The sequence below is a fragment of the Salarias fasciatus genome, chromosome 15 (assembly GCF_902148845.1).
Source record: "Salarias fasciatus chromosome 15, fSalaFa1.1, whole genome shotgun sequence".
NCBI classification, from domain to species: Eukaryota; Metazoa; Chordata; class Actinopteri; order Blenniiformes; family Blenniidae; genus Salarias; species Salarias fasciatus.
Window position 1 is genome coordinate 304,883 of NC_043759.1, and position 26,186 is coordinate 331,068.

The window sequence follows — 26,186 nt, forward strand, 5'->3', positions numbered from 1 at the left end:
ACTCTGGAACAATGTCCTCACTCTGTTGGTGAAAAACGAATTTTGGTCCTTTGGTCCTTACTTTTGGGTATGTACAAGAACACACACACACACACACACACACACACACACACACACACACACACACACACACACACACACACACACACACACACACACACACACAGCTCATTCTCGTGTATTTATCTGGTTTTACAAAATAAAAGTCTCTCCAGGCGGACCAGGCCTTTTCATTTCCCCCTCGCGGGTCTGCGGGACTCTTATTTTGAAATTCTTCATCGGAAGTTACGAGTGCCATTACGAGCCCACGCTGACGTCACACTTCCACGCTTCTGGCGGCGTGCGTGAATCCGTGTTGTCGTTCTCCCGCTCCCGGAGCCCGCGCCACGCGCCACGTGCCCCGCAGCCGCCCGACTCTTCCGTGTTTGTTTGTTTTTTGTTTTGTTTTTGTTTTTTTTTTTCTATCTGCCGGTTTCCCGCGCGCAGCCCCGCATCTCCCGCACCATGGCCACGCTCATCCTGGAGGACGGCAGCTCGTTCCGGGGCCGCCCGTTCGGGGCCCACGTGTCCGTGTCCGGGGAAGTGGGTGAGTCCGCGAGCCGCATGTTGGCTGCAGGCGGAGGACGGAGGCCCGGAGCGCGCACACACACACACACACACACACACACCATCAAACGTCAGCTGTGTGTGTGTGTTGAATCTGATGTGGAGTCATCAGATCAGATCAGGATCACTCAGGTCTCCAGGAAACGTGTGGATTCCATCAGCTGGTCTCAGATCAGGAGGAGCTCCTCTGTGTGTGTGTGTGTGTGTGTGTGTGTGTGTGTGTGTGTGTGTGTGTGTGTGTGTGTGTGTGTGGTGGATGGGGGCGGGGCGTACTGCAGAACCTTGTGGTTCCGTCCTTTTCTCTCTGTGTTCTGGGTTCTGCTCTGTTGTCACGGGGTTCTCAGTGTTGTGGTTCTGTGGGGTTCTGTCAGTGTTGTTCTGGTTCTGGGTTCTGTCAGTGTTCTCAGTGTGTGGTTCTGGGTTCTGTCAGTGTTCCAGACGGGGATGGTGGGGTACCCCGAGGCGCTGAGCGACCCGTCGTACCGCCGCCAGCTGCTGACGCTCACCTACCCGCTGGTGGGGAACTACGGCGTTCCGGGGGACGAGGAGGGACCCTTCGGCCTGAGCCGGGTGAGAACCGCGGACCGCGGGGAACGTTCCGGGCGCCGGGACTCTGTGGACTGACCCGCTCTCTGCCCGCCTTGCTCAGTGGTTCGAGTCGTCGCGGATCCACGCCGCGGCGCTGATCGTCGGAGAGCTGACGGAGCGTCCCAGCCACTGGAGCGCCGCCAAGTCCCTGGACCAGTGGCTGCAGGAGCACGGCGTCCCGGGTCTGCAAGGTCCGGAACCTCAGGGTTCTGCTCCCCGGACGGTTTGACACGGGACCGGGTGGTTGGTTCTGGTTCTGGTGGGACGTTCTGACCCTGAGTCAGACGGTCCTCTCACCCGGGCCTCATCCCGGTCAGCCGTTATGCCGTTTCCATGGGAACAGACGTGGTTTTCAAGGCGTTGTCATGGAAACACAGGTGTCCTCAGTGGACCGATGTCTTTCAGGTGTGGACACGCGGCGTCTCACCAAGAAGATCCGGGAGAAGGGGACCATGCTGGGGAAGCTGGTCCTGGACCAGACCCCCTCAGATGACGTCCCCTTCGAGAACCCGGACCAGAGGAACCTGGTCCAGGAGGTCTCCATGAAGGTAACCATGCTACATGCTAACAGTGTCAGGCTCACACTCCAGAGATGCTACATGCTAACAGTGTCAGGCTCACACTCCAGAGATGCTACATGCTAACAGTGTCAGGCTCACACTCCAGAGATGCTACATGCTAATGATGCTACATGCTATCAGTTTCAGGCTCACTAATCAGAATGGTGAGCCTGAAAAAATGGTTCTTATTGGTCGGTCACCTGGTTCCGGGTGAAGATGTTGGAGCAACTAGCTTGTTAGCAGCTAGCTTGTTAGCGTGGCTCCTGATTGGTCGGTTTCCGTCCAGGAGCCCAGAGTCTTCAACCCGAGTGGCGGAGTCCGGATCACCGTGGTGGACTGCGGCATCAAGTTCAACCAGATCCGCTGCCTGGCCCAGAGGGGGGCCCGCGTCACCGTGCTGCCCTGGGACCACCCGCTGGACCCCAATGGTCAGTCCCCCATCCGCCCGGGCCCAGGACCAGGTCTGGACCCGGTCTAGAGCCAGGTCTGGATCAGACGATGTCTGTTGACTTCCTGCTCCTTAAGCCCCGCCCCCATCCTGTTCCCTCTCTTCCAGACTTCGACGGTCTGTTCATCAGTAACGGACCTGGAGACCCCCGGTTCTGCCAGACCACCATCGAGAACCTGCGGGCCGTGGTCTGCGTGGAGAACCCCAAGCCGGTGTTCGGGATCTGCCTGGGCCACCAGCTGCTGGCCCTGCTGATCGGGGCCAAGACCTACAAGATGAAGTAAGTGCGACCCAGACTGGACCGGACCGGGTCTGCACCGGACCGGATCCAGGTCTGCACTGGACCCGATCCGGGTGTGGAGGCAGACCGGACCGGACCAGGTCTGGACCGGACCGGACCGGCTCTGGGTCCGGGTCTGGAGGCGGACCGGACCGAACCGGGTCTGGGTCTGGAGGAAGACCAGACTGGGCTGCGTCTGGACTGTACTGGAGCCAGGATCAGGTTAAGACCAGGTTTGAAACCAGTTTCCAGCAGGGCTCTGTTGCTCAGAAGCAGGATTCAATGATCCGGGATCAGTAACTAATCCAGGCTCATCTAATCCAGAATCAGAGGGTTCAGGATTAACTAATCCAGGATCAGTAACTGATCCAGGCTCATCCAATCCAGAACCCCTGGGGTCCTGAGGACCAGGATGAGAACACAGGATCCATCCAGCAGGTGAAACTGATCCAGGATCAGGTTCCTTAAACAGACCCAGCAGCCGATCCCAGAGTGACGGATTCACCAGAGAGGAACCGGAGGAACCCAGACCTCTACAGTCTGCTCTGAGGTCCCCGTCTGAAAGCAGGTCCAGAACCTCTGAAAGCAGGTCCAGAACCCCCCAAGGCAGGCCCAGAACCCTCTGAAAGCAGGTCCAGAACCCTCTGAAAGCAGGTCCAGAACCCTCTGAAAGCAGGTCCAGAATCCCCTGAAAGCAGGTCCAGAACCCTCTGAAAGCAGGTCCAGAACCCTCAGAGAGCAGGTCCAGAACCCTCTGAAAGCAAGTCCAGAACCCTCTGAAAGCAGGTCCAGAATCCCCTGAAAGCAGGTCCAGAACCCTCTGAAAGCAGGTCCAGAACCCCCTGAAAGCAGGTCCAGAACCCTCTGAAAGCAGGTCCAGAACCCTCTGAAAGCAGGTCCAGAACCCTCTGAAAGCAGGTCCAGAATCCCCTGAAAGCAGGTCCAGAACCCCCCAAGGCAGGCCCAGAACCCTCTGAAAGCAGGTCCAGAACCCCCTGAAAGCAGGTCCAGAACCCTCAGAAAGCAGGTCCAGAACCCTCTGAAAGCAGGTCCAGAACCCTCTGAAAGCAGGTCCAGAATCCCCTGAAAGCAGGTCCAGAACCCTCTGAAAGCAGGTCCAGAACCCCCTGAAAGCAGGTCCAGAACCCTCAGAAAGCAGGTCAGAACCCTCTGAAAGCAGGTCCAGAACCCTCTGAAAGCAGGTCCAGAATCCCCTGAAAGCAGGTCCAGAACCCCCCAAGGCAGGCCCAGAACCCTCTGAAAGCAGGTCCAGAACCCTCTGAAAGCAGGTCCAGAATCCCCCAAGGCAGGCCCAGAACCCTCTGAAAGCAGGTCCAGAACCCTCTGAAAGCAGGTTCAGAACCCCTAATAGCAGTTCTCGGACCCGCCAGTTGAGAACCCGTGCTCCAGCTGGTTCTGCAGGGTCCTGGTCTCTGTCTCAGGTACGGGAACCGGGGCCACAACCAGCCGTGCCTCCACCACGGAACCGGCCGCTGCTTCATCACCAGCCAGAACCACGGCTTCGCCGTCGACGCCGGAACGCTGCCGCCGGACTGGAGCGTTCTCTTCACCAACGCCAACGACCAGACCAACGAGGGCATCGTGCACCAGTCCAAGCCGCTCTTCAGGTACCTGGAACCCGGCCGGTTCTAGAACCGGTCCACTCTGGCTGTCCAAGCCGCTCTTCAGGTACCTGGAACCCGGCCGGTTCTAGAACCGGTCCACTCTGGCTGTCCAAGCCGCTCTTCAGGTACCCGGAACCCGGCCGGTTCTAGAACCGGTCCACTCTGGCTGTCCAAACCGCTCTTCAGGTACCTGGAACCCGGCCGGTTCTAGAACCGGTCCACTCTGGCTGTCCGCCAACCGGGCGATGTTAGCTTGATTCAGACGGTGATGTTCTCCGAGGACTGAATCAGAACAGAGGTTTCTGGTTCTCGCTTGGCGTTGCGTCATCTCCAGTGTTCTCACCGATGAGGGTTCTCGGGTTCTGACGGTTCTCGGCTGAGTGACGGTGACCTGTTCTCGGTTCTTCCAGCGTTCAGTTCCACCCGGAGCACATGGCCGGCCCCACGGACCTGGTGGGCCTGTTCGACGTGTTCCTCGACACGGTGAGGGAACACCGAGACGGAACCCTGACGCAGTCCAGTGAGTTCCTCCCACCGCCATCAGCTCGCTAGCATGTAGCATATAGCATCACTGCTGAGTGAGCCTGAAGCCCTTTAGCATGTAGCATGTAGCATGTAGCATCACTGCTGAGTGAGCCTGAAGCCCTTTAGCATGTAGCATGTAGCATCACTGCTGAGTGAGCCTGAAACCCTTTAGCATGTAGCACGTAGCATGTAGCATCACTGCTGAGTGAGCCTGAAGCCCTTTAGCATGTAGCATGTAGCGTCACTGCTTTGTGAGCCTGAAGCTCTTTAGCGCGTAGCATGTAGCGTCACTGCTTTGTGAGCCTGAAGCTCTTTAGCATGTAGCATGTAGCGTAGCTCAGAGCAGTTAGACCACTGAGGGACGGTTCTCAGTCTGCTGGTTCAGGTAATGGTTACATTTCTTGTAAGGCTGTACCGATACGGATACTGGTCAGGGTTTCCTGCAGGAAAAAAGTTTGCCCGGGGGGAGCACGCCCGGAGGGGGGGGCGGGGGCTAGCGGCCATTGGGAGGGTGCTCCTGGCTAGTGCGACGCTTCTTTGGACCGTCGGAAGGAGATGGTCGCCGGTTGATCACAGGTCAAGTCGCCAGTCGAGTCGCCGGTTGAGTCACCGATTGAGTAGTCTGGTTGAGTTGCCGGTTCATCGCCGGTTGAGTCACCGATTGAGTAGTCTGGTTGAGTTGCCAGTTCATCGCCGGTTGAGTTGCCGGTTCATCACCGGTTGAGTTGCCGGAGCTGAACCACCTCCCTCCCTGCAGTGAAGCAGCGTCTGACGGACCACCTGACGTTCCCCGCCTCCCCTCGGCCCTCAGAGGTCCGGCGGCCCCGGAAGGTCCTGATCCTGGGTTCTGGAGGTCTGTCCATCGGCCAGGCCGGGGAGTTCGACTACTCGGGGTCACAGGTGGGTCAGAGTGGGAGAACCCGGACCGGGTCCCCGATACTGGGCCGGTCTCCTCCAGTAAAGCGTTCCGTCTGGTCCGCAGGCCATCAAGGCCCTGAAGGAGGAGAATATCCAGACGGTCCTGATCAACCCCAACATCGCCACGGTGCAGACCTCCAAGGGTCTGGCGGACAAGGTCTACTTCCTGCCCATCACGCCGGACTACGTGGTGCAGGTCATCAAGAACGAGCGTCCCGACGGCGTCCTGCTGACGTTCGGCGGCCAGACGGCGCTCAACTGCGGCGTGGAGCTGACCAAGATGGGGGTCCTGGACAAGTACGGGGTCCGGGTCCTGGGGACGCCGGTGTCCTCCATCGAGATGACGGAGGACCGCAAGGTCTTCGTGGAGAAGATGGAGGAGATCGGCGAGCACGTGGCGCCCAGTGAGGCGGCGCTGTCGGTGGAGCAGGTGAGCCCATCCCCGGCCCCGGTCCCCGTCGGGTCTGGTACCCGGGTCTGATGGTGGTCTCTCTGTCCCAGGCGGTGGCAGCCGCCGAGCGCCTGGGCTACCCGGTCCTGGTCCGGTCCGCCTTCGCCCTGGGCGGTCTGGGCTCCGGCTTCGCCAACAGCCGGGAGGAGCTGACGGCGCTGGCGACGGCGGCGTTCGCCCACACCTCCCAGGTCCTGGTGGACAAGTCCCTGAAGGGCTGGAAGGAGATCGAGTACGAAGTGGTCCGAGACGCCTACGACAACTGCATCACCGTGAGTCTGCGCCGGCGGTGAACTGATTCCAGGGTCAGGTCTTATGCCAGGGTCATGAGTCGTCAGATACCAGGGCCAGGTGTCAGTCCAGTACCAGGGCCAGGTATTGATCTGATACCAAGGTCTGGTCCGATACCAGGGTCAGGGTCTGATTGAGCCCCCTCCCACCTCCCCCCCAGGTGTGTAACATGGAGAACGTGGACCCCCTGGGGATCCACACCGGGGAGTCCATCGTGGTGGCCCCCAGCCAGACCCTGAACGACCACGAGTACCACCTGCTGCGCCGCACCGCCATCAAGGTCATCCGCCACCTCGGCATCGTGGGAGAGTGCAACATCCAGTACGCCCTGAACCCGGAGTCGGACCAGGTGAGTCCAGTCCCCCGCCCCCTCTGGCCCCGCCCCCTCTGGCCCCGCCCTCCTCTAAACCCCGCCCCCTGTCCTGCAGTACTACATCATCGAGGTCAACGCCCGTCTGTCCAGGAGTTCCGCTCTGGCCTCCAAAGCCACCGGCTTCCCTCTGGCCTACGTGGCGGCAAAGCTGGGTCTGGGAATCCCCCTGCCAGAGCTCAGGTACGTCCTTCTGTCCCCCTGCTGTCCCCCTGCCGTCCCTCTGTCCCCCTGCTGTCCCCCTGCCGTCCCTCTGTCCCCCTGCTGTCCCTCTGCCGTCCCTCTGTCCCTCTGTCATCCGTCTGTCTTTACCGTCTCTCTACCGTCCCTCTACTTGAGCTGAGGTACGTCCCTCTGCTGTCCCTCTGCCGTCCCTCTGTCCCTGTCCCGTCCCTGTCCCTGACCACAGTGTCCTTCTCCCCGTGTCTCCAGGAACTCGGTCACCGGCTCCACCACGGCGAACTTCGAGCCCAGCCTGGACTACTGCGTGGTGAAGGTTCCCCGATGGGACCTGAGCAAGTTCCTGAGGGTGTCCACCCACATCGGGAGCTCCATGAAGAGCGTTGGTGAGAGGAGCTGCTCCGCCCCCCCATCCCCCGTCCCCCTGTCCCCCCCGTCCCCCCTGACTCCTGTCCGTCCTCCAGGCGAGGTGATGGCGATCGGGCGGAGCTTCGAGGAAGCCTTCCAGAAAGCTCTCCGCATGGTGGACGAGAACTGCGTCGGCTTCGACCACACCATCAAACCCGTGTCGGAACAGGTGAAGCCTCGTCCCCGCTGGAAGAGATGTGGGGGGTTTAGGGAACAGCTGGAAGAGGTGTGGGAGGTTGAGGGAACAGCTGGAAGAGATGTGGGGGGTTTAGGGAACAGCTGGAAGAGGTGTGGGAGGTTGAGGGAACAGCTGGAAGAGATGTGGGGGGTTTAGGGAACAGCTGGAAGAGATGTGGGGGTTGAGGGAACAGCTAGAAGAGATGTGGGGGTTGAGGGAACAGCTGGAAGACATGTGGGGGTTGAGGGAACAGCTGGAAGAGATGTGGGGGGTTGAGGGAACAGCTGGAAGACGTGGGGGGTTGAGGGAACAGCTGGAAGAGATGTGGGGGGTTGAGGGAACAGCTGGAAGACATGTGGGGGGTTGAGGGAACAGCTGGAAGACATGTGGGGGGTTGAGGGAACAGCTGGAAGACATGTGGGGGGTTGAGGGAACAGCTGGAAGACGTGGGGGGTTGAGGGAACAGCTGGAAGACATGTGGGGGGTTGAGGGAACAGCTGGGAGAGATGGGGGTTGAGGGAACAGCTGGAAGAGATGTGGGGGGTTGAGGGAACAGCTGGGAGAGATGGGGGTTGAGGGAACAGCTGGAAGAGATGTGGGGGGTTTAGGGAACAGCTGGAAGAGGTGTGGGAGGTTGAGGGAACAGCTGGAAGAGATGTGGGGGGTTTAGGGAACAGCTGGAAGAGGTGTGGGAGGTTGAGGGAACAGCTGGAAGAGATGTGGGGGGTTTAGGGAACAGCTGGAAGAGATGTGGGGGTTGAGGGAACAGCTAGAAGAGATGTGGGGGTTGAGGGAACAGCTGGAAGACATGTGGGGGTTGAGGGAACAGCTGGAAGAGATGTGGGGGGTTGAGGGAACAGCTGGAAGACGTGGGGGGTTGAGGGAACAGCTGGAAGAGATGTGGGGGGTTGAGGGAACAGCTGGAAGACATGTGGGGGGTTGAGGGAACAGCTGGAAGACATGTGGGGGGTTGAGGGAACAGCTGGAAGACATGTGGGGGGTTGAGGGAACAGCTGGAAGACGTGGGGGGTTGAGGGAACAGCTGGAAGACATGTGGGGGGTTGAGGGAACAGCTGGGAGAGATGGGGGTTGAGGGAACAGCTGGAAGAGATGTGGGGGGTTGAGGGAACAGCTGGGAGAGATGGGGGTTGAGGGAACAGCTGGAAGAGATGTGGGGGGTTTAGGGAACACCTGGAAGAGATGGGGGGTTGAGGGAACAGATGGAAGACATGTAGGGGGTTCAGGGAACAGCTGGGATAGATTCGGGGTTGGGGGAACAGCTGGAAGAGATGGGGGCTTAGGGAACAGCTGGAAGAGATGGGGGTTGAGGGAACAGGTTGATGAGATGTGGGGGGGGTTAGGGAACAGCTGGAACAGATGTGGGTGGGTTTAGGGAACAGCTGGATGTTTTCCCGTCAGGATTTCTGGTTCTGAAGGTTGGAAATGTTCTAGAACAGTGGAAGTTGTTTAAAATGTTCTCAGATCTTTGAAGTCATAATCTGGTCTGACCTGAAACCAAAAACCTGTCAGCTGGACCAGTCTGGACTGGTTTGCACCAGTCTGGAGCCGGTCCTGATCACTGGACTGGATCAGTTGAGATATGTAGTCAAGACTTGCAGAGAGTTCAGAGACTGGGACCAAGACCAGAGCGTCTTAGGTCCCAAACCGGACCCTGATTTTGAGAATGTGGTCTGGAGTTCTCCATCAGGACCACTGGGTGGGTTCCTCCCCCTGAGTCGTCCCCCTCTGGCCCCCCAGGAGCTGCAGACCCCCACCGACAAGCGGATCTTCGTGCTGGCGGCGGCGCTGCGGTCCGGCTACACGGTGGAGAAGCTGTACCAGCTGACCAAGATCGACCGCTGGTTCCTGCACAAGATGAAGAACATCGCCGACCACGAGAGGCTGCTGGAGACCTTCAACCAGGTGAGCTAGCAGGCCAGCTGGAGCCGGCGCCACGCCGTTAGCTAACAGGCTCACCATCTGACCAGCTAGCTAACCAGAGCCACCATGAGACTGTTAGGTAACAGTCTAACTGGCTTGGAAGCTAGTTAACCAGAGCCAGAACCAGACCATTAGCTAACAGGCTAACCGGCTGAACAACTAGCTAGCCAGAGCCTGCACCAGACCGTTAGCTAACAGGCTCACCATCTGAGCAGCTAGCTAACGGAGAGCAATCATGAGACTGTTGACCGGCTGAGTAGCTAGCTAACTAGAAACTAGAGCCGTCACGAATCCGTTAGCGAACCGTCATAAGACTGTTTACAGGCTCACTGGCTGAGCAGCTAGCTAACCAGAACCGTCATGAGACTGTTACCTAACAGGCTAACCGGCGAGGCAGTTAGCTAACCAGAGCCAGAACCAGGCAGGCTAACAGGCTAAAGGGCTAGCTAAGCGGCGTCTGCCCTGCAGGACGAGAGCGCCATGCCTCCAGAGGTGATGCTGAAGGCCAAACAGCTGGGCTTCTCTGACAAGCAGATCGCTCTGGCGGTCCAGAGGTGAGTTCTCCGCCGGGCGCGCCGCCGCGGTTCTGCGGTTCTGCCGTTGACCCACCTCCCCTCGCCGTGGGCAGCACAGAGCTGGCGGTCCGGAAGCTGCGCCGGGATTGGTCCATTCTGCCGGCGGTGAAGCAGATCGACACGGTGGCGGCCGAGTGGCCGGCCCAGACCAACTACCTGTACCTGACGTACCACGGCGCCGAGGACGACCTGGGCTTCGGCGAGCCGCACGTCATGGTGATCGGCTCCGGCGTCTACCGCATCGGCAGCAGCGTGGAGTTCGACTGGTGCGCCGTGGGCTGCATCACGGAGCTGCGCAAGGCGAGTCACGGGAGGGCGGGGTCACGAGGTCCGCGGGGCGCCGGTTCTCACCACACGGCTGTCTTGGGTTCCTTCCTGCAGATGGGCTACAAGACCATCATGGTGAACTACAACCCCGAGACCGTCAGCACCGACTACGACATGTGTGACCGGCTCTACTTCGACGAGATCTCCTTCGAGGTGAGTCGGTTCTAGAGGGGTCTGGAGGAGGGGCCGTCGGTTCTACAGGGGTCTGGAAGAGGGACCGGCGGTTCTAGAGGGGTCTAGAGGAGGAACCGGTGGTTTTAGAGGGGTCTGGAGGAGGAACAGGGCTGACTGGGCCCGATAGCGGGTCCTGGTTCCGGTGTCCCGGTTCCCGTCCTCCGGCACTGTCCCTGTTCCAGGTGGTGATGGACATCTACGAGCGGGAGAACCCGGAGGGCGTCATCCTGTCCATGGGCGGCCAGCTGCCCAACAACATCGCCATGGCGCTGCACCGCCAGCAGTGCCGCATCCTGGGAACCTCGCCCGAGTTCATCGACTGCGCCGAGAACCGCTTCAAGTTCTCCCGGATGCTGGACACCATCGGCATCAGCCAGCCGCAGTGGAAGGAGCTGTCCGAGACCGAGGTGGGCCGGCGCCGCGTCCGGGGGTTCTCCGGAGAACCTCCGGACGCGGCGCCGTGACGTCCTGCGCGTTCCCCCGCAGTCGGCGGTGAAGTTCTGCGAGAAGGTGGGCTACCCCTGCCTGGTGCGGCCGTCCTACGTCCTCAGCGGCGCCGCAATGAACGTGGCCTACGGCGACGGCGACCTGGAGAAGTTCCTGAGCAACGCCGTGGCGGTCTCCAGAGAACACCCGGTGGTCATCTCCAAGTTCATCCAGGAGGCCAAGGTGGGTGGAACCATTCTGCCACCCGAGAGCAGCTGGGACGGTTCTGCTGGTCGGTTCTATCGGAGCAACGAAAACAGAACAGTCATCTGCAGAACTGTACATGAGCGAGAAACACGAGGCTCCAGAGCAACGCGGCACTCTAGAGCAACGCGGCGCTCCACAGCAACGCGGCGCTCCAGAGCAACGCGACGCTCTAGAGCAATGCGGTGCTCCAGAGCAACGCGGCGCTCCACAGCAACGCGGCGCTCCAGAGCAACGCGGCGCTCCAGAGCAACGCGGCGCTCCACAGCAACGCGGCGCTCCACAGCAACGCGGCGCTCCACAGCAACGCGGCGCTCCACAGCAACGCGGCGCGGCGCTCCACAGCAACGCGGTGCTCCAGAGCAACGTGGCGCTCCAGAGCAACGCGGCGCTCCAGAGCAACGTGGCGCTCCAGAGCAATGCGGTGCTCCAGAGCAACGTGGCGCTCCAGAGCAACGCGGTGCTCCAGAGCAACGCGGCGCTCTAGAGCAATGCGGTGCTCCAGAGCAACGCGGCGCTCCACAGCAACGCGGCGCTCCAGAGCAACGCGGCGCTCCACAGCAACGCGGCGCTCCACAGCAACGCGGCGCTCCACAGCAACGCGGCGCTCCACAGCAACGCGGCGCTCTAGAGCAACGCGGCGCTCCAGAGCAACGCGGTGCTCCACAGCAACGCGGCGCTCCACAGCAACGCGGCGCGGCGCTCCACAGCAACGCGGTGCTCCAGAGCAACGTGGCGCTCCAGAGCAACGCGGCGCTCCAGAGCAGGGGTCGGCAACCTTTCTGTCATGGAGTGCCAGTTTAAAATGTTGTCATCAGTGTGTGCCATTATCAACTAAAACACAAGTTAACACAAAATACAAAAAGATTTCCAACATACCTGGAAAGTTACTCCATTCAGATAAAGCACATGCAGTCATATCTTTAAAGATATTTGTTTCTGTTATTAACTCCAAAAAGTGCTTCATAGACTTTGTGCTTTGTGCGCTGCATGCCGATGTTTTGAATTAACTGGTGCCCGTGTTAACTTGTGACCAATAGACTGAGACTTGTAGTCGTTCTGGTGAACGTCGGTTATCGACAGTTGTAGTGAGTGTATTCGTTTAAAATCTTTTGTGAGTCTTTAACAGCTGCTGTAATCAGCAGGTGTTCACACAGACCTCCGCCGTCACTTGTTAACACGGGAACCAGTTAATCCATTACACCAGCCGGCGATGCTCGTATTCTGCTACGGAGCTCTTTATACAACTCGCTGTTGCGTGATTTGCTTCCATCTCTCCTCTCCAGTGTTTTTTCTGTCAGGGTTTTTTTTAAAAAAGTGTTTTTCAACCGCCGCCGTTCTTCTGCTGGTTTTGACTGTCCTGCTTCCCGTTTCCTGCGTACGTCACTACGGACGGGGGCGCGCATGCGCGGAACAAATAATCCCTCGTTTTTTTCTGCTCCGCTGTCAGGCGGTGTTTATATGAGACACGGAGCGGATTGTGGATCGGTGTAGACCGCCTCGTACAGCCGACTCCGAAATACAGTCGGCTCCGAGTGAAGCCGATCCACTCGGTGTTTATGACACGTCCGCTCTGCCCTGTCAGCCGTTGTGTAAACGTGCCCGGTGTTGATGCCAAGAGTTGCCGACCCCTGCTCCAGAGCACAGCTCTGCTCTGGAACGTGGAGACCTGAGGATCAGACTGAGGTCCTGCAGGTTCTCTCCTCTGAGTTCCTCTAGACTTGGTCTTGATGGAACCTGCGCTGAAGCGTTCTGCTAGAGAACCGTTCTGACCCGTTCTGTCCGCAGGAGATCGACGTGGACGCGGTGGCGTGCGACGGCGTGGTGGTGGCCATCGCCGTGTCAGAACACGTGGAGAACGCCGGCGTTCACTCGGGCGACGCCACACTGGTGACCCCGCCCCAGGACCTGAATCAGAAGACCATGGACCGCATCAGGACCATCGTGCACGCCATCGGCCAGGAGCTGCAGGTCACCGGGCCCTTCAACCTGCAGCTCATCGCCAAGGTAGGCCCCGGCCCGGTTCTCCGGCCCGGTTCCGGTTCTGGACACCTGGAACCAAAGCCTCAGACTGTCTGGTTCCGCCGCCGCAGGACGACCAGCTGAAGGTGATCGAGTGCAACGTGCGCGTCTCGCGCTCGTTCCCCTTCGTGTCCAAGACCCTGGGAGTGGACCTGGTCGCCGTGGCGACGCGGGCCATCATGGGCGAGGAGGTGGAGCCCGTGGGCCTCATGAGGGGGAAAGGCATCGTGGGAGTGAAGGTGAGGCCCGGAACCCCGCGGCCGGCCCGGCCCGGCGTAGAGCTGTATGAAATCCGTGTTAACGGAATCACGGACGGAATCGCAGAAATGACCAATAAAAACGAAAGTGGAATAAAACGCGGAATATTGCAGAATTGGCCCTAATCTGGCCTGAAATCCAGTTTTCGGGAGAAAGTGGAACCTTATAGTGCAAAGCAAACATGCGGGGGTGCCGCCCGAGCTGCTGCAACGTGTACGTCACTTCCACAGCGCTGCTAACATGCTAACGCTGCGTTCACAACGCCAAACGCTTTCCGCGATTTTGTGTCAAAATACAATTGAAAACCAATGGGAACGCGCGTTCCCGCCGCGACGAGACGCGACGCAACAACACGATGTCCAAGCGAGCTGCTCCCTCCCCTCTCACACGTTCAAGAAAGTTCCGAAACTCCACGCTAAGCGCTAAATACAGAGCAGAACAGAACACGACTTCTACGCCTCAGGGGAGAAGCTGTTTAGTAAATGCTGTCAATGTACCGTGGACCGGACTCACAGAGACACCTGCGACTAACTGAAAAGTATTTCTTTGTTGCAGCACTTTAAACATTAAATGGACCATTTCATATCCTGTTAAATTGTGGACATTTATTCATTTCCACTCACCAGACACTTTTTTTATGGTAAAAATGAGCATAAAAATCAAAATACCAAATTCAGAAATATTAAAACGGAATTTGTTAATAAATTAAACGGAATTGGGAAAAAAATAAAACGGAATTCATATACCTCTACCGGCGGCGGTCCGGTTCACCGTCTCCCGTCCTGCAGGTTCCGCAGTTCTCCTTCTCGCGGCTGGCCGGCGCCGACGTGGTTTTGGGCGTGGAGATGACGAGCACCGGCGAGGTGGCGTGCTTCGGCGAGAACCGGTACGAGGCCTACCTCAAGGCCATGCTGTCCACCGGATTCAAGATCCCCAAGAAGAACATCCTGCTGTCCATCGGCAGCTACAAGGTACGGAACCGCGCTGCTCCGGGTTCCGCCCGGTCCCGGACTCTCCGGTTCTCCTGCTGACGTTCTCCATCGGTCTCGGCAGAACAAAAGCGAGCTGCTGCCCACGGTCCAGGCTCTGGAGGCCATGGGCTACGACCTGTACGCCAGCGTGGGAACCGCCGACTTCTACACGGAGCACGGCGTGTCGGTGAGCACCACGTCCGCAGGCGGAGGTTCTCCGTCACGTGAGCGTCGTCCTCGATGTGGAAGCTCGCTGCCGCGCGGTGACCCGGCTCCGCGCTGCGTTGCAGGTGACCGCCGTGGACTGGCCGTTCGAGGAGGACGGAGAGTGTTCCACCAAGGAGAAGCAGCGCAGCATCATGAACTACCTGGAGGAGAACCGCTTCGACCTGGTGATCAACCTGTCCATGAGGAACAGCGGCGGGCGCCGCCTGTCCTCCTTCGTCACCAAGGGCTACCGGACCCGGCGGCTGGCGGTGGACTACTCCGTTCCGCTCATCATTGATATAAAGTGCACCAAGCTCTTCGTGCAGGTGAGCGCCGCCGTGTTGTCAGCCTCGCCTCGCTGCCATCCACGTTGCCTCACCTCATCTCACCGCCATCCGCCTCGCCTTGCCTCACCTTGCCTTTCCTTGACTTGTCTCACTTCGTCGCAGTCTGCCTCGCGTTGCCTTGCCTCATCTCACCGCCATCCGCCTCGCCTTGCATCATTTCGTCGCGGTCTGCCTTGCCTTACCTTGGCTCATCTCGCCACCGCCCGCCTCGCCTTGCTTCGACTTGCCTTATCCTTGCCTTGCCTTGCCTCGCCTCGCCTCACCTCGCCTTGCCTCGCCTCACCTCGCCTCACCTCGCCTCACCTCGCCTCACCTTCCCTTGCCTTGCCTTGCCTCACCTTGCCTTGCCTCGCCTCACATTCCCTCACCTCACCTTGCCTTGCCTCGCCTCACATTACCTCACCTTACCTTGCCTCGCCTTACCTTACCTTGCCTCGCCTCGCCTCACCTTGCCTTGCCTCACGTTGCCTTGCCTTGCCTCACACTACCTCACCTCACCTTGCCTTACCTCACCTCACCTTGCCTTGCCTCACATTACCTCACCTTGCCATGCATCACCTTACCTTGCATCGCCTTACCTTACCTTGCATCGCCTCGCCTTACCTTGCCTCACCTTACCTTGCCTCGATTAACCTTATCCTTGCCTCGCCTTGCCTCGCCTCACCTCGCCTTGCCTCGCCTTGCCTTGCCTCGCCTTACCTTGCCTCACCTTACCTTGCCTTGCCTCACCTTGCCTTTCCTTGACTTGTCTCACTTCGTCGCAGTCTGCCTCGCGTTGCCTTGCCTCATCTCACCGCCACCCGCCTCGCCTTGCCTCACCTTTTCTTGCCTCGCCTTGTGTCATTTCGTCGCGGTCTGCCTTGCCTTACCGTGGCTCATCTCGCCACCGACCGCCTCGCTTTGCTTCGACTTGCCTCGCCTTACCTTACCTTGCCTTACCTTACCTTGCCTCGCCTCGCCTTACCTTACCTTGCCTCACCTTACCTTGCCTCGCCTTACCTTATCCTTGCCTTGCCTTGCCTCGCCTCACCTCGCCTCGCCCTACCTTGCCTTGCCTTACCTTGTCCTTGCCTCGCCTTGCCTCGCCGCACCTTGCCTTGCCTTGCCTCACCTTGCCTTACCTCGCTTCACCTTGCCTTGCCTCACTTCACCTTGCCTTGCCTTGCCTCACCTTACCTTGCCTCGTCTTACCTTACCTTGCCTCGCCTCGCCTTACCTTGCCTCACTTTACCTTGCCTCGCCTTACCTTATCCTTGCCTCGCCTTACCTTATCCTTGCCTCGCCTTGCCTTGCCTCGCCTCGCCTCGCCTTGCCACGTCTCACACTACCTCACCTCACCTTGCCTTACCTCACCTCACCTTGCCTTGCCTCACCCCACATTACCTTACCTTGCCTCGCCTCACCTTGCCTCACCTTGCCTTGCCTTGCCTCACCTTGCCTTGCCTCACCTTGCCTTACCTCACCTCAGCTTGCCTCACATTACCTCACCTTGCCATGCATCGCCTTACCTTGCCTCGCCTTACCTTACCTTGCCTCGCCTCGCCTTACCTTGCCTCACCTTACCTTGCCTTGATTAACCTTATCCTTGCCTCGCCTTGCCTCTCCTCGCCTCGCCTCACCTCGCCTTACCTTGCCTCACTTTACCTTGCCTCGCCTTACCTTATCCTTGCCTCGCCTTGCCTTTCCTCGCCTCACCTCGCCTCGCCTCACCTTGCCTTGCTTCGCCTCACCTTGCCTTACCTCACCTCGCCTTGCCTTGCCTCGCCTCACATTACCTCATCTTGCCTCGCCTCGCCTTACCTTGCCTCACCTTACCTTGCCTCGCCTTACTTCACCTTACCTTGCCTCGCCTTACCTTATCCTTGCCTCGCCTCGCCTTGCCTCACTTTACCTTGCCTCACCTTACCTTATCCTTGCCTCGCCTCACCTTGCCTTACCTCACCTCACCTTGCCTTGGCCTGCCTCACTTTACATTGCCTCGCCTTACCTTATCCTTGCCTCACCTTGCCTTGCCTCACCTTGCCTCGCCTTACCTTGCCTCGCCTTACCTTAACCTTGCCTCGCCTTACCTTGCCTCACCTCGCCTCACCTCGCCTCACCTTGCCTCACCTTGCCTTGCCTTGCCTCACATTACCTTGCCTTGCCTCGCCTTACCTTGCCTCACCTTACCTTGCCTTGCCTTACCTTATCCTTGCCTCGCCTTACCTTGCCTCACCCCGCCTCACCTCGCCTCACCTTGCCTCACCTTGCCTTGCCTTGCCTCACATTACCTTGCCTTGCCTCGCCTTACCTTGCCTCACCTCGCCTTACTTTGCCTCTCCACCGCCATATCATCTAGGTGGAGTGATAGGAAGCTTGGTGTGTTGCAGGCGCTGCGCCAGATTGGACGCTTCCCCCCCGTGAAGACGCACGTGGACAGCATGACGTCTCAGACGCTGGTCCGGCTGCCCGGTGAGTGGAACCGGTCTGAACTTTTCCTCATTTGTTTCATTTTTGTTTTGGAAAAGTTTGACTTGTTTTCAAGCGAGAACAGGGCTTGTTGTTTAAGGGTTCGTTGCCACGGTGACGGTTCTGGGAACCACTGAAACCTGAAACCACCATGTTCAAGGTGGAACTTTGGGAGAACCATCAGGTTCAATGGTCCTGTAGATGTTCCAAACTCTAGTCTTGGTCCTGGTTCTAGTGCATAAGGTTCTGGTCCTGGTATCAGTCCATAGTGTCCTGTTCCACACTCTTTTGGTCCTGGTTCTGGTCTTGGTCCATACATTCCTGGTCCTGGTCTATAGTCTCCTGTTCAGTAGTCTCTGATCTCTTCTCAGTTGTTATTGGCTTAACCGACTTAACTCCTCACGGACTTCAGATTGGTCCAGGAGTGGTTCCAGACTGGTTCCAGACTGGTCCCTGGACCGGTTCCAGACTGGTCCCAGAGGACCTCTGTTCTAGAACCGGTGAAAGTGACCTGAGGATGACCGTTGTGGTTCTGGCTCCGGTGCCTCTGGTTCTCTGAAGGACTCGGTAGTGAACCTGGTCTGTGGCTCGCGGTCGATTTTCTGACTGCGCCAGTTCCGTTGGGTTCCAGGTCTGATCGACGTCCACGTCCACCTGCGGGAGCCAGGCGCCACCATGAAGGAGGACTTCGCGTCGGGCACGGCGGCCGCCCTTGCCGGGGGCGTGACCTTGGTGTGCGCCATGCCCAACACGGCGCCGGCCGTCACCGACGCCGACAGCCTGGCGCTAGCGCAGAAGGTACGGCGGGTCCGGGTCCGAGTGCGGTCCCACCCGGTCCCCGGCCTCGTCTCTGACGTTCCGTCTGGTCCTCCGTCCCCAGCTGGCCCGGGCCGGCTGCCGCTGCGACTACGCCCTGTACCTGGGCGCCGCCGCCGACAACGCCGACCTGCTGCCGCCGCTCGCCGCCCAGAGCGCCGGCCTGAAGATGTACCTGAACGACACCTTCTCCACCCTCAAGATGGACAACGTGTCCCTGTGGATGGAGGTAGGCTCCGTCCGGGTTTCGTCCCTCTGTCCAGAGCGGGACGATCCGGAAACGCTTCTAGTTGTGAACAACTTTTTCAAAATCACACGGTGTGGATTTTATTAGCCGTCAAAGTTGGTCGTGTGAAATCCTGCCTTGCTCCTGCCCTCATCCTATCATGGGAAAACAAGAAACAACAAACCGAGCACACGTGAAGCGTCACAAGGTCTTTCAGAACAAGATGATGTAACGTATGTGGGGAAATGTCTTGATATATGTCCGTTTTCGTGAGAGAGAAAAGGTGTGGCTCTGCCTTTTTTCTCTAAACTTATAATGGAGCCGAAGGGGGGAAATCTCGTGTTTCTCACAAACTGAGACCTCTACAGTCCGAACTAAAACTCTGACTGTTCTGAAAGCCACACGGACTGAAAGACAACGAATTTCCCTGTCAGACGTGATATTTTTTCTCGCTTTTGCCTAACGTTAATGAATTGGGGAGCAGTTGTCTCCTGAAGACAAACGGTGTTTTTCTGCTGACTCACTCTGGCTGCTCATCCCATCATGACCATATATGGGCGTAGAGCGATGTCATCATTCAGCTGACCCTCATGACCATATATGGGCGTAGAGCGATGACATCATGCAGCTGAGAGCAGCAATCAAACTCTGACAGTTCCTTCATTCAGTGACTCTTTACACACAGCAGTTCATAGCTTTCAAAATAAAAGGCAAAAAAACTCCTTCAAAGTAAGAACCGTCGCCCTCAAAGACAAATTACACGGAAATCCTAACAAAATTGCAAATGTCGGTGTTTGGTACAGTAGTGGAGACCTGGCTGTCAAAATAAGAGCCCCAAGCCCCTTCAAAATAAAAGTAAAATTTTTGTCTAAATTGACATTTAAATCAAACAAATGGATAATTCCGGGTTGCTCAGCGTGAACGACGGCTTGCCCTGCCTCTCCAAGATAAAAGCCCCAAATTACTTCAAGATAAAAGTATATAATGAGAAATGTCTCAGAATCATGAGATGTGGTGTTCAGAGAGCAGCAGGGCTCCTGCTGACCCGGACCTCAGTCAGCGGGGTCGGCGGGTCGGCTCGCTCCCGTGGTCGAACCCTGACGGACGGCGCTCTGCTCCGCAGCACTTCGAGAAGTGGCCGAAGCAGCTGCCCATCGTGGCTCACGCCGAGAAGCAGACGGTGGCAGCCATCCTGATGGTGGCGCAGCTGTACCAGCGGCCCGTGCACATCTGCCACGTGGCCAGGAAGGAGGAGGTAAGCCCCGCCCCCACGCCCCCGCAGGCCCCGCCCCCGCAGGCCCTGCCCCATCACCCGCCTCTGCCTCCCCAGATCGCCGTCATCCGGGCGGCCAAGCAGAAGGGCATCCAGGTGACGTGCGAGGTGGCGCCGCACCACCTCTTCCTGTGCGCCGAGGACACAGCGGCCATCGGCGCCGGCCGGGCCGAGGTGCGTCCGGCGCTGGGGACCCGGCAGGACATGGAGGCGCTGTGGGACAACCTGGACATCATCGACTGCTTCGCCACCGACCACGGTCAGTCTCGGCGGCCCCGCCCCCGCCCCCCCCCCCCCCCCCCCCCCCCCAGTGGTGGAGGTGGTGGCGGCAGCAGCGCTGACCTTTGACCTCCCCCGCAGCGCCCCACACCCTGGAGGAGAAGAGCGGCGAGCGGCCGCCGCCCGGCTTCCCCGGCCTGGAGACCATGCTGCCGCTGCTGCTCACCGCCGTCAGCGACGGACGCCTCACCCTGGACGACATCATCACCCGTCTCCATGACAACCCCCGCCGCATCTTCAACCTACCGCCACAGGACAACACCTACGTGGAGGTACACACACACACACTAACGCACGCACACACACACACACACACACACACACACACACACACACACACACACACACACACACATACACACACACAGGGTGGATACGCCACTTTAACCACTACAGGCGCTGCCATAGCTGAGTGTGTGTGTGTGTGTGTGTGTGTGTGTGTGTGTGTGTGTGTGTGTTCCTCAGGTGGAGCTGGAGCAGGAGTGGGTGGTCCCGTCCTCCATGCAGTTCTCTAAAGCTCGCTGGACGCCGTTCGCGGGGATGAAGGTCAAAGGTCGTGTCCGCCGGGTGGTGCTGAGGGGGGAGGTGGCCTACATCGACGGACAGGTGAGCGGCGGCCAATCACAGCACGGACAGTAGACCCCGCCCCCACCGGCCCTTCACTCTCTGTGTGTATATATATTTGTGTGTGTGTGTGTGTTCCAGGTCCTGGTTCCTCCGGGTTACGGGGAGGATGTGAAGACGTGGTCGTCGGGTTCTCTTCATCCGGAGCCGAAAGAACCTCCCAAGGTACCAGAACCAGCAGAACCAGAACCAGCAGAACCAGAACCGTGACGGGTTTAGTCGGGTTACAGAACCCGGTTCTTCATTCTGACTCTGTTAGCCCTAAAAAAATAAAGCTCCTCTCTGATTGGCTGAGGGATTAATGCTCCTCTCCTCTCATTGGCTGAGGAATCAGTACATCTCCGTTTAGCCCCGCCCCCTCCAGCCTGTTTGTCTAGCTGTAGCTCTGACTCCAGAAGCTCCGCCTCCTCCTGTGACCTCTGCTTGACCCCTGCTGTCTCCCTCCAGACGCCGGAGCACGGCCGCCCCACCCCCCCGCGGGAGGCCACGGTTCGATCCCGGGCGGCCAGCCCCCGCCGCTTCCACCGCTCCTCCGACCCGGGACTGCCTCCAGGTACCACACTCCCAGCATGCTCTGCTCGGGGTCGCCACGCCCTGGTTCTGGATCAGTAACTGCTGGTTCCACATCTGGTTCATCTGAGGCGGTTCTGAAGGAACCTGATGTAGAACCAGCCGGTCTGGATCTGGATCTGGACCCGGATCTGGACCTGTTGTCTTCCCTCCCTGCAGACATGGCCTCTCTCCCTCCGAGCGGCGCCGTTGCCGACGGTTACGGACACCCCCCTCCTCTGTCCCGCCTGCTGTCCCCCCAGTCTGGACCTCCTCCCCCCGGACAGGTCCCCCACCTGCAGATGTCCCCCCTGCTGCACCCGCTGGTGGGACAACATGTCCTCACCGTGAGCCAGTTCAGCAAGGAGCAGGTAGGACCGGGATAGAGCGTCTTCCTCCTCTAGAGCCAGATTATGGAGCGTCTTCCTCCTCTAGAACCAGATTATAGAGTGTCTTCCTCCTCTAGAACCAGATTATAGAGCGTCTTCCTCCTCTAGAACCAGATTATAGAGCGTCTTCCTCCTCTAGAACCAGATTATAGAGTGTCTTCCTCCTCTAGAACCAGATTATAGAGCGTCTTCCTCCTCTAGAACCAGATTATAGAGCGTCTTCCTCCTCTAGAAACAGATTATAGAGCATCCTCCTCTCTCCTCCAGATGTCTCACCTCTTCAACGTAGCTCACACGTTGCGTCTGATGGTCCAGAAGGAGCGCAGTCTGGACATCCTGAAGGTTCGTCCTTCGTCTCGTCTCGTCTCGTCTTTGAGTCCAGGTTTCAGGACAGATTATCGTAACGTAAATGTCAGGACCTTGTTTTGGTCCAGATCCACAACAGAACCACAGCAGGAGGATCAGTCAGTCACTCCATTCAGTCTGCACATGCTACATGCAACATGCTACATGCTACATGCTAAAGTTCTTCAGGCTCATACACCAGTGATGCTACATGCTAGCCAAGATTGAGCTCTGCCTCATTAGCAGCTAGCTCCCTCAGTCTCCAGTGTGTAGACAGATGCTAACCTGCTATGCCAGGTGCAGACTGTCGACACACCGCCCTGCTGACCCCCCCCCCCCCCCCCCCCCCCCCCCCCCGCAGGGTAAGGTGATGGCGGCCATGTTCTACGAGGTGAGCACGCGCACCAGCAGCTCGTTCGCGGCGGCCATGCAGCGGCTCGGCGGCTCGGTGCTGCACTACAGCGACGCCACGTCTTCGGCGCAGAAGGGCGAGTCGCTGGCCGACTCGGTGCAGACCATGAGCGGCTACGCCGACGTGCTGGTGCTGCGCCACCCGACGCCCGGCGCCGTGGAGGTGAGCGCCCGGAGCCGGCCTCAACCTGTACCCTCTGACCTCTACCCTCTGACCTCTAATCTATGACTTCTACCTTATGACCTGTACCCTCTGACCTCTACCCTTTGACCTCTATCCTGACCTCTACCCTTTGACCTCTACTCTGACCTCTACCCTCTGACCTCTATCTTGACCTCTACCCTTTGACCTATACCCTGACCTCTACTCTCTGACCTCTACCCCCTAACCTTTGCCCTCTGACCTCTACCCTTTGACCTCTACCCTGACCTCTACCCTTTGACCTCTACTTTGACCTATACCCTCTGACCTCTACCCTTTGACCTCTACCCTATGACCTCTACCACCTACTCGTCACTGCCCTCTGACCTCTACCCTATGACCTGTACCCTGACCTCTGTTGCCTAACCTCTGACCTCTGTTGCCTGACCTTTGCCCTCTGACCTCTGCAGACGGCGTCTCGTCACTGCCGTAAGCCGGTGATCAACGCGGGGGACGGGGTCGGGGAGCATCCCACCCAGGCCCTGCTGGACGTCTTCACCATCCGGGAGGAGCTGGGGACGGTCAACGGCATGACGGTGAGGAGCCCGCCCGACCCCACCAGTGACCCCTGACCCCTGACCCCGCCCCTGACCCCTCACCCCGACCCCCTCCCCGCAGGTCACCATGGTGGGCGACCTGAAGCACGGCCGCACCGTGCACTCCCTGGCCCGGCTGCTGACCCAGTACCGGATCACCCTGCGCTACGTGGCGCCGCCGAACCTGCACATGCCCGATGACATCATCCGCTACGTGGCGTCCAAGGGCATCAAGCAGGTGAGGGTCCGGCCGGAACCCGGGCCCGGACCGGTGGTTCTGGTGGACCCCGGTCCTGGACTCACGGCTCTGCTCTGCAGGAGGAGTTCGACAGCCTGGAGGAAGCTCTGCCCGACACCGACGTTCTCTACATGACCCGGATCCAGAAGGAGCGCTTCGGCTCCGAGGACGAGTACCGAGCGGTGGGTTCCCCTGGGTTCCTCTGCTTCCCGGTGGGGACGGAGACGGTCTCCGGTGGGGACGGTCTCCGGTGGGGACGGAGACGGTCTCGGGTGGGGACGGAGACGGTCTCGGGTGGTGACGGTCTCTGGTGGGGACGGAGACGGTCTCGGGTGGAAACGGTCTCGGGTGGAGACGGAGACGGTCTCGGACGGAGACGGTCTCGGGTGGGGACGGAGACGGTCTCGGACGGAGACGGTCTCGGACGGAGACGGTCTCGGACGGAGACGGTCTCGGGTGGGGACGGAGACGGTCTCGGACGGAGACGGTCTCGGACGGAGACGGTCTCGGACGGAGACGGTCTCGGGTGGGGACTGTCTCGGGTGGGGACGGAGACAGTCTCGGGTGGGGACGGAGACGGTCTCGGGTGGGGACGGAGACGGTCTCGGGTGGGGACAGAGACGGTCTCGGGTGGGGACAGAGACGGTCTCTGTTGGGGACGGAGACGGTCTCGGGTGGGCACGGTCTCGGGTGGGGACGGAGACGGTCTCGGGTGGGTACGGAGACGGTCTCGGGTGGGGACGGAGACGGTCTCCGGAGAGCCGCAGTGAGCCGTCCCTGTGTTCCGTGTTCCAGAGCTTCGGCCAGTTCGTTCTCACGCCGCACATCATGACGGCGGCCAAGAAGAAGATGGTGGTGATGCACCCACTGCCCAGGGTCAACGAGATCAGGTGACACACACACACACACACACACACACACACACACACACACACACACACACACACACACACACACACACACACACACACCTGACTCCCTCCCTGCAGTCTCGGCTCCGTCTTTCTGCTGCTTCAGGTGTTTGAAAGCGATTTGCCATTTTGCCAGAATGACAAACCACCGTCAGGAAGTCAGGTGACCCGAGGACAGGAAGTCAGGTGACCCGAGGACAGGAAGTCAGGTGACCCGAGGACAGGAAGTCAGGTGACCCAAAATCACAGACAGGCAGCAAGGCTCCGACTGGAGGAAATGATCCTGAGTGGTGATCAGATGGAAACCAGCCTGAACCAGCCTGAACCTCCCTAAACCAGCCTGAACCAGCTTGAACCAGCCTAAACCACACTAAACCAGCCTGAACCAGCCTGAACCTCCCTAAACCAGCCTGAATCAGCTTGAACCAGCCTGAACCACACTAAATCAGCTTAAATCAGCCTGAACCAGCCTGAACCAGACTAAACCAGGCTGAACCAGCCTGAACCTCCCTAAACCAGCCTAAACCAGCCTGAACCAGACTAAACCAGCCTGAACCAGACTAAACCAGACTAAACCAGGCTGAACCAGCCTGAACCAGACTAAACCAGACTAAATCAGCCTGAACCAGCCTGAACCAGACTAAACCAGGCTGAACCAGCCTGAACCAGTCTGAACCAGACTGAACCAACCTGAACCAGACTAAACCAGACTAAACCAGGCTGAACCAGCCTAAACCAGCCTAAACCAGCATGAACCAGACTAAACCAGCCTGAACCAGCTTAAATATTAAAGGGGATCGTTTTGATCCGGGATGAGTTGATGGATTTGAGGAGTTTCGGTCGGAGTGACGTCATGCCGTTAGCGCCGCCGCTAAGCTAAGCTAACCCTGTCCTGTGTGTGTCTCAGTGTGGAGGTGGACTCGGACCCCCGGGCGGCGTACTTCCGGCAAGCGGAGAACGGCATGTACATCCGGATGGCCCTGCTGGCCACCGTGCTGGGCAGGTAGACCGCAGCGCTCCACCCGGCCAGCAGGCGGCGCTGCTCCGCCCGGCCAGCAGGCGGCGCTGCTCCGCCCGGCCAGCAGGCGGCGCTGCTCCGCCCGGCCAGCAGGCGGCGCTGCTCCGCCCGGCCAGCAGGCGGCGCTGCTCCGCCCGGCCAGCAGGCGGCGCTGCTCCCCCCGGCCAGCAGGCGGCGCTGCTCCCCCCGGCCAGCAGGCGGCGCTGCTCTGCCCGGCACTCCTTCACTCTCTCATGGGACCAATAATGATGCTTCTGCTGTCCTCCTGTCCTGCTTCTCTGGACCTTTATTGAAACTCTCGTGTTTTTCTGGATCTTTCCTGTAACTTTCCTCTGAATAAAGCCATGAATAAAGACAAGTTCCACTTTTTCAAAATGCCTTTAATTTTTCATCACAAAAACATTAAATCTGCAACAACCAAAGAAATCTCAGGAACCAGGAAGTAGAGACGGGCTACAAGAACCAGGAAGTAGAGATGGGCTAGAGGAACCAGGAAGTAGACAGTCTAGCCCCGCCTACCTTCCTTCTGTTTTCGGACATTGCTTCTCCAGAGCTGCTGGTTTGATCTGGATCTGCTCCTCCTCCAGCGGTCGGAGCAGCCGTGTGTGTGTGTGTGTGTGTGTGTGTGTGCGTGTGTGTGTGTGTGTGTTCTCGTATTTCTATCCTTGTTGGGGCCAAATGTCCCCACAAGGATAGCAAAACGTGGAACGACGTGCCTTGTGGGGACCTTTTTCCGGTCCTAAGTAGGAGAAACAGTGTTTTCTTGACCATGTTGTTGTTACTGAAAAAAGTAAAAGGTCAAAAACATTTCTTTAGGGTTAGGCTTTGTTGTGGTGTGGGTTAGGGTTAGGGTAAGGGTCAGGGTTAGGGGCTAGACATGAATGGGAGTCAATGGAAGGTCCCCACAAGGATAGAAATACGAGACTGTGTGTGTGTGTGTGTGTGTGTGTGCGCCTCGGACTGGGACCAGGTGTGTGAAGT

The 26,186-nt window shown here is 58.8% G+C and overlaps 1 protein-coding gene across 1 annotated transcript; it reads left to right on the forward strand.

The window, feature by feature from the left end:
• The first annotated feature begins 460 nt into the window (after positions 1-460).
• cad (carbamoyl-phosphate synthetase 2, aspartate transcarbamylase, and dihydroorotase) lies at positions 461-25,572 on the forward strand. Its single transcript, XM_030110167.1, has 43 exons — positions 461-586; positions 1,037-1,176; positions 1,256-1,385; positions 1,600-1,742; positions 2,041-2,182; positions 2,311-2,482; positions 3,925-4,110; positions 4,518-4,627; positions 5,390-5,532; positions 5,615-5,980; positions 6,052-6,273; positions 6,453-6,641; positions 6,721-6,845; positions 7,095-7,228; positions 7,307-7,419; positions 9,187-9,351; positions 9,838-9,923; positions 9,998-10,244; positions 10,326-10,424; positions 10,628-10,852; positions 10,932-11,114; positions 12,924-13,142; positions 13,229-13,396; positions 14,204-14,386; positions 14,469-14,573; positions 14,677-14,919; positions 17,310-17,391; positions 18,020-18,186; positions 18,269-18,433; positions 19,554-19,685; positions 19,761-19,962; positions 20,064-20,254; positions 20,448-20,588; positions 20,688-20,771; positions 21,054-21,159; positions 21,336-21,526; positions 21,812-21,886; positions 22,251-22,463; positions 22,913-23,038; positions 23,121-23,276; positions 23,357-23,458; positions 24,072-24,166; positions 25,095-25,572. Exons 1-43 carry the CDS (start codon positions 505-507, stop codon positions 25,192-25,194), a joined length of 6,648 nt encoding a protein of 2,215 aa, XP_029966027.1. The 5' UTR covers positions 461-504; the 3' UTR covers positions 25,195-25,572.
• Positions 25,573-26,186: the final 614 nt, after the last annotated feature.

Coding starts and splice junctions, on each gene's coding strand:
- cad (XM_030110167.1), top strand. CDS start 505: ATGGCCACGCTCATCCTGGAGGACGGCAGCTCGTTCCGGGGCCGCCCG. Junction 9,352..9,837: donor TGCTGGAGACCTTCAACCAG/GTGAGCTAGCAG, acceptor TCTGCCCTGCAG/GACGAGAGCGCCATGCCTCC. Junction 19,963..20,063: donor CTGCTTCGCCACCGACCACG/GTCAGTCTCGGC, acceptor CCTCCCCCGCAG/CGCCCCACACCCTGGAGGAG.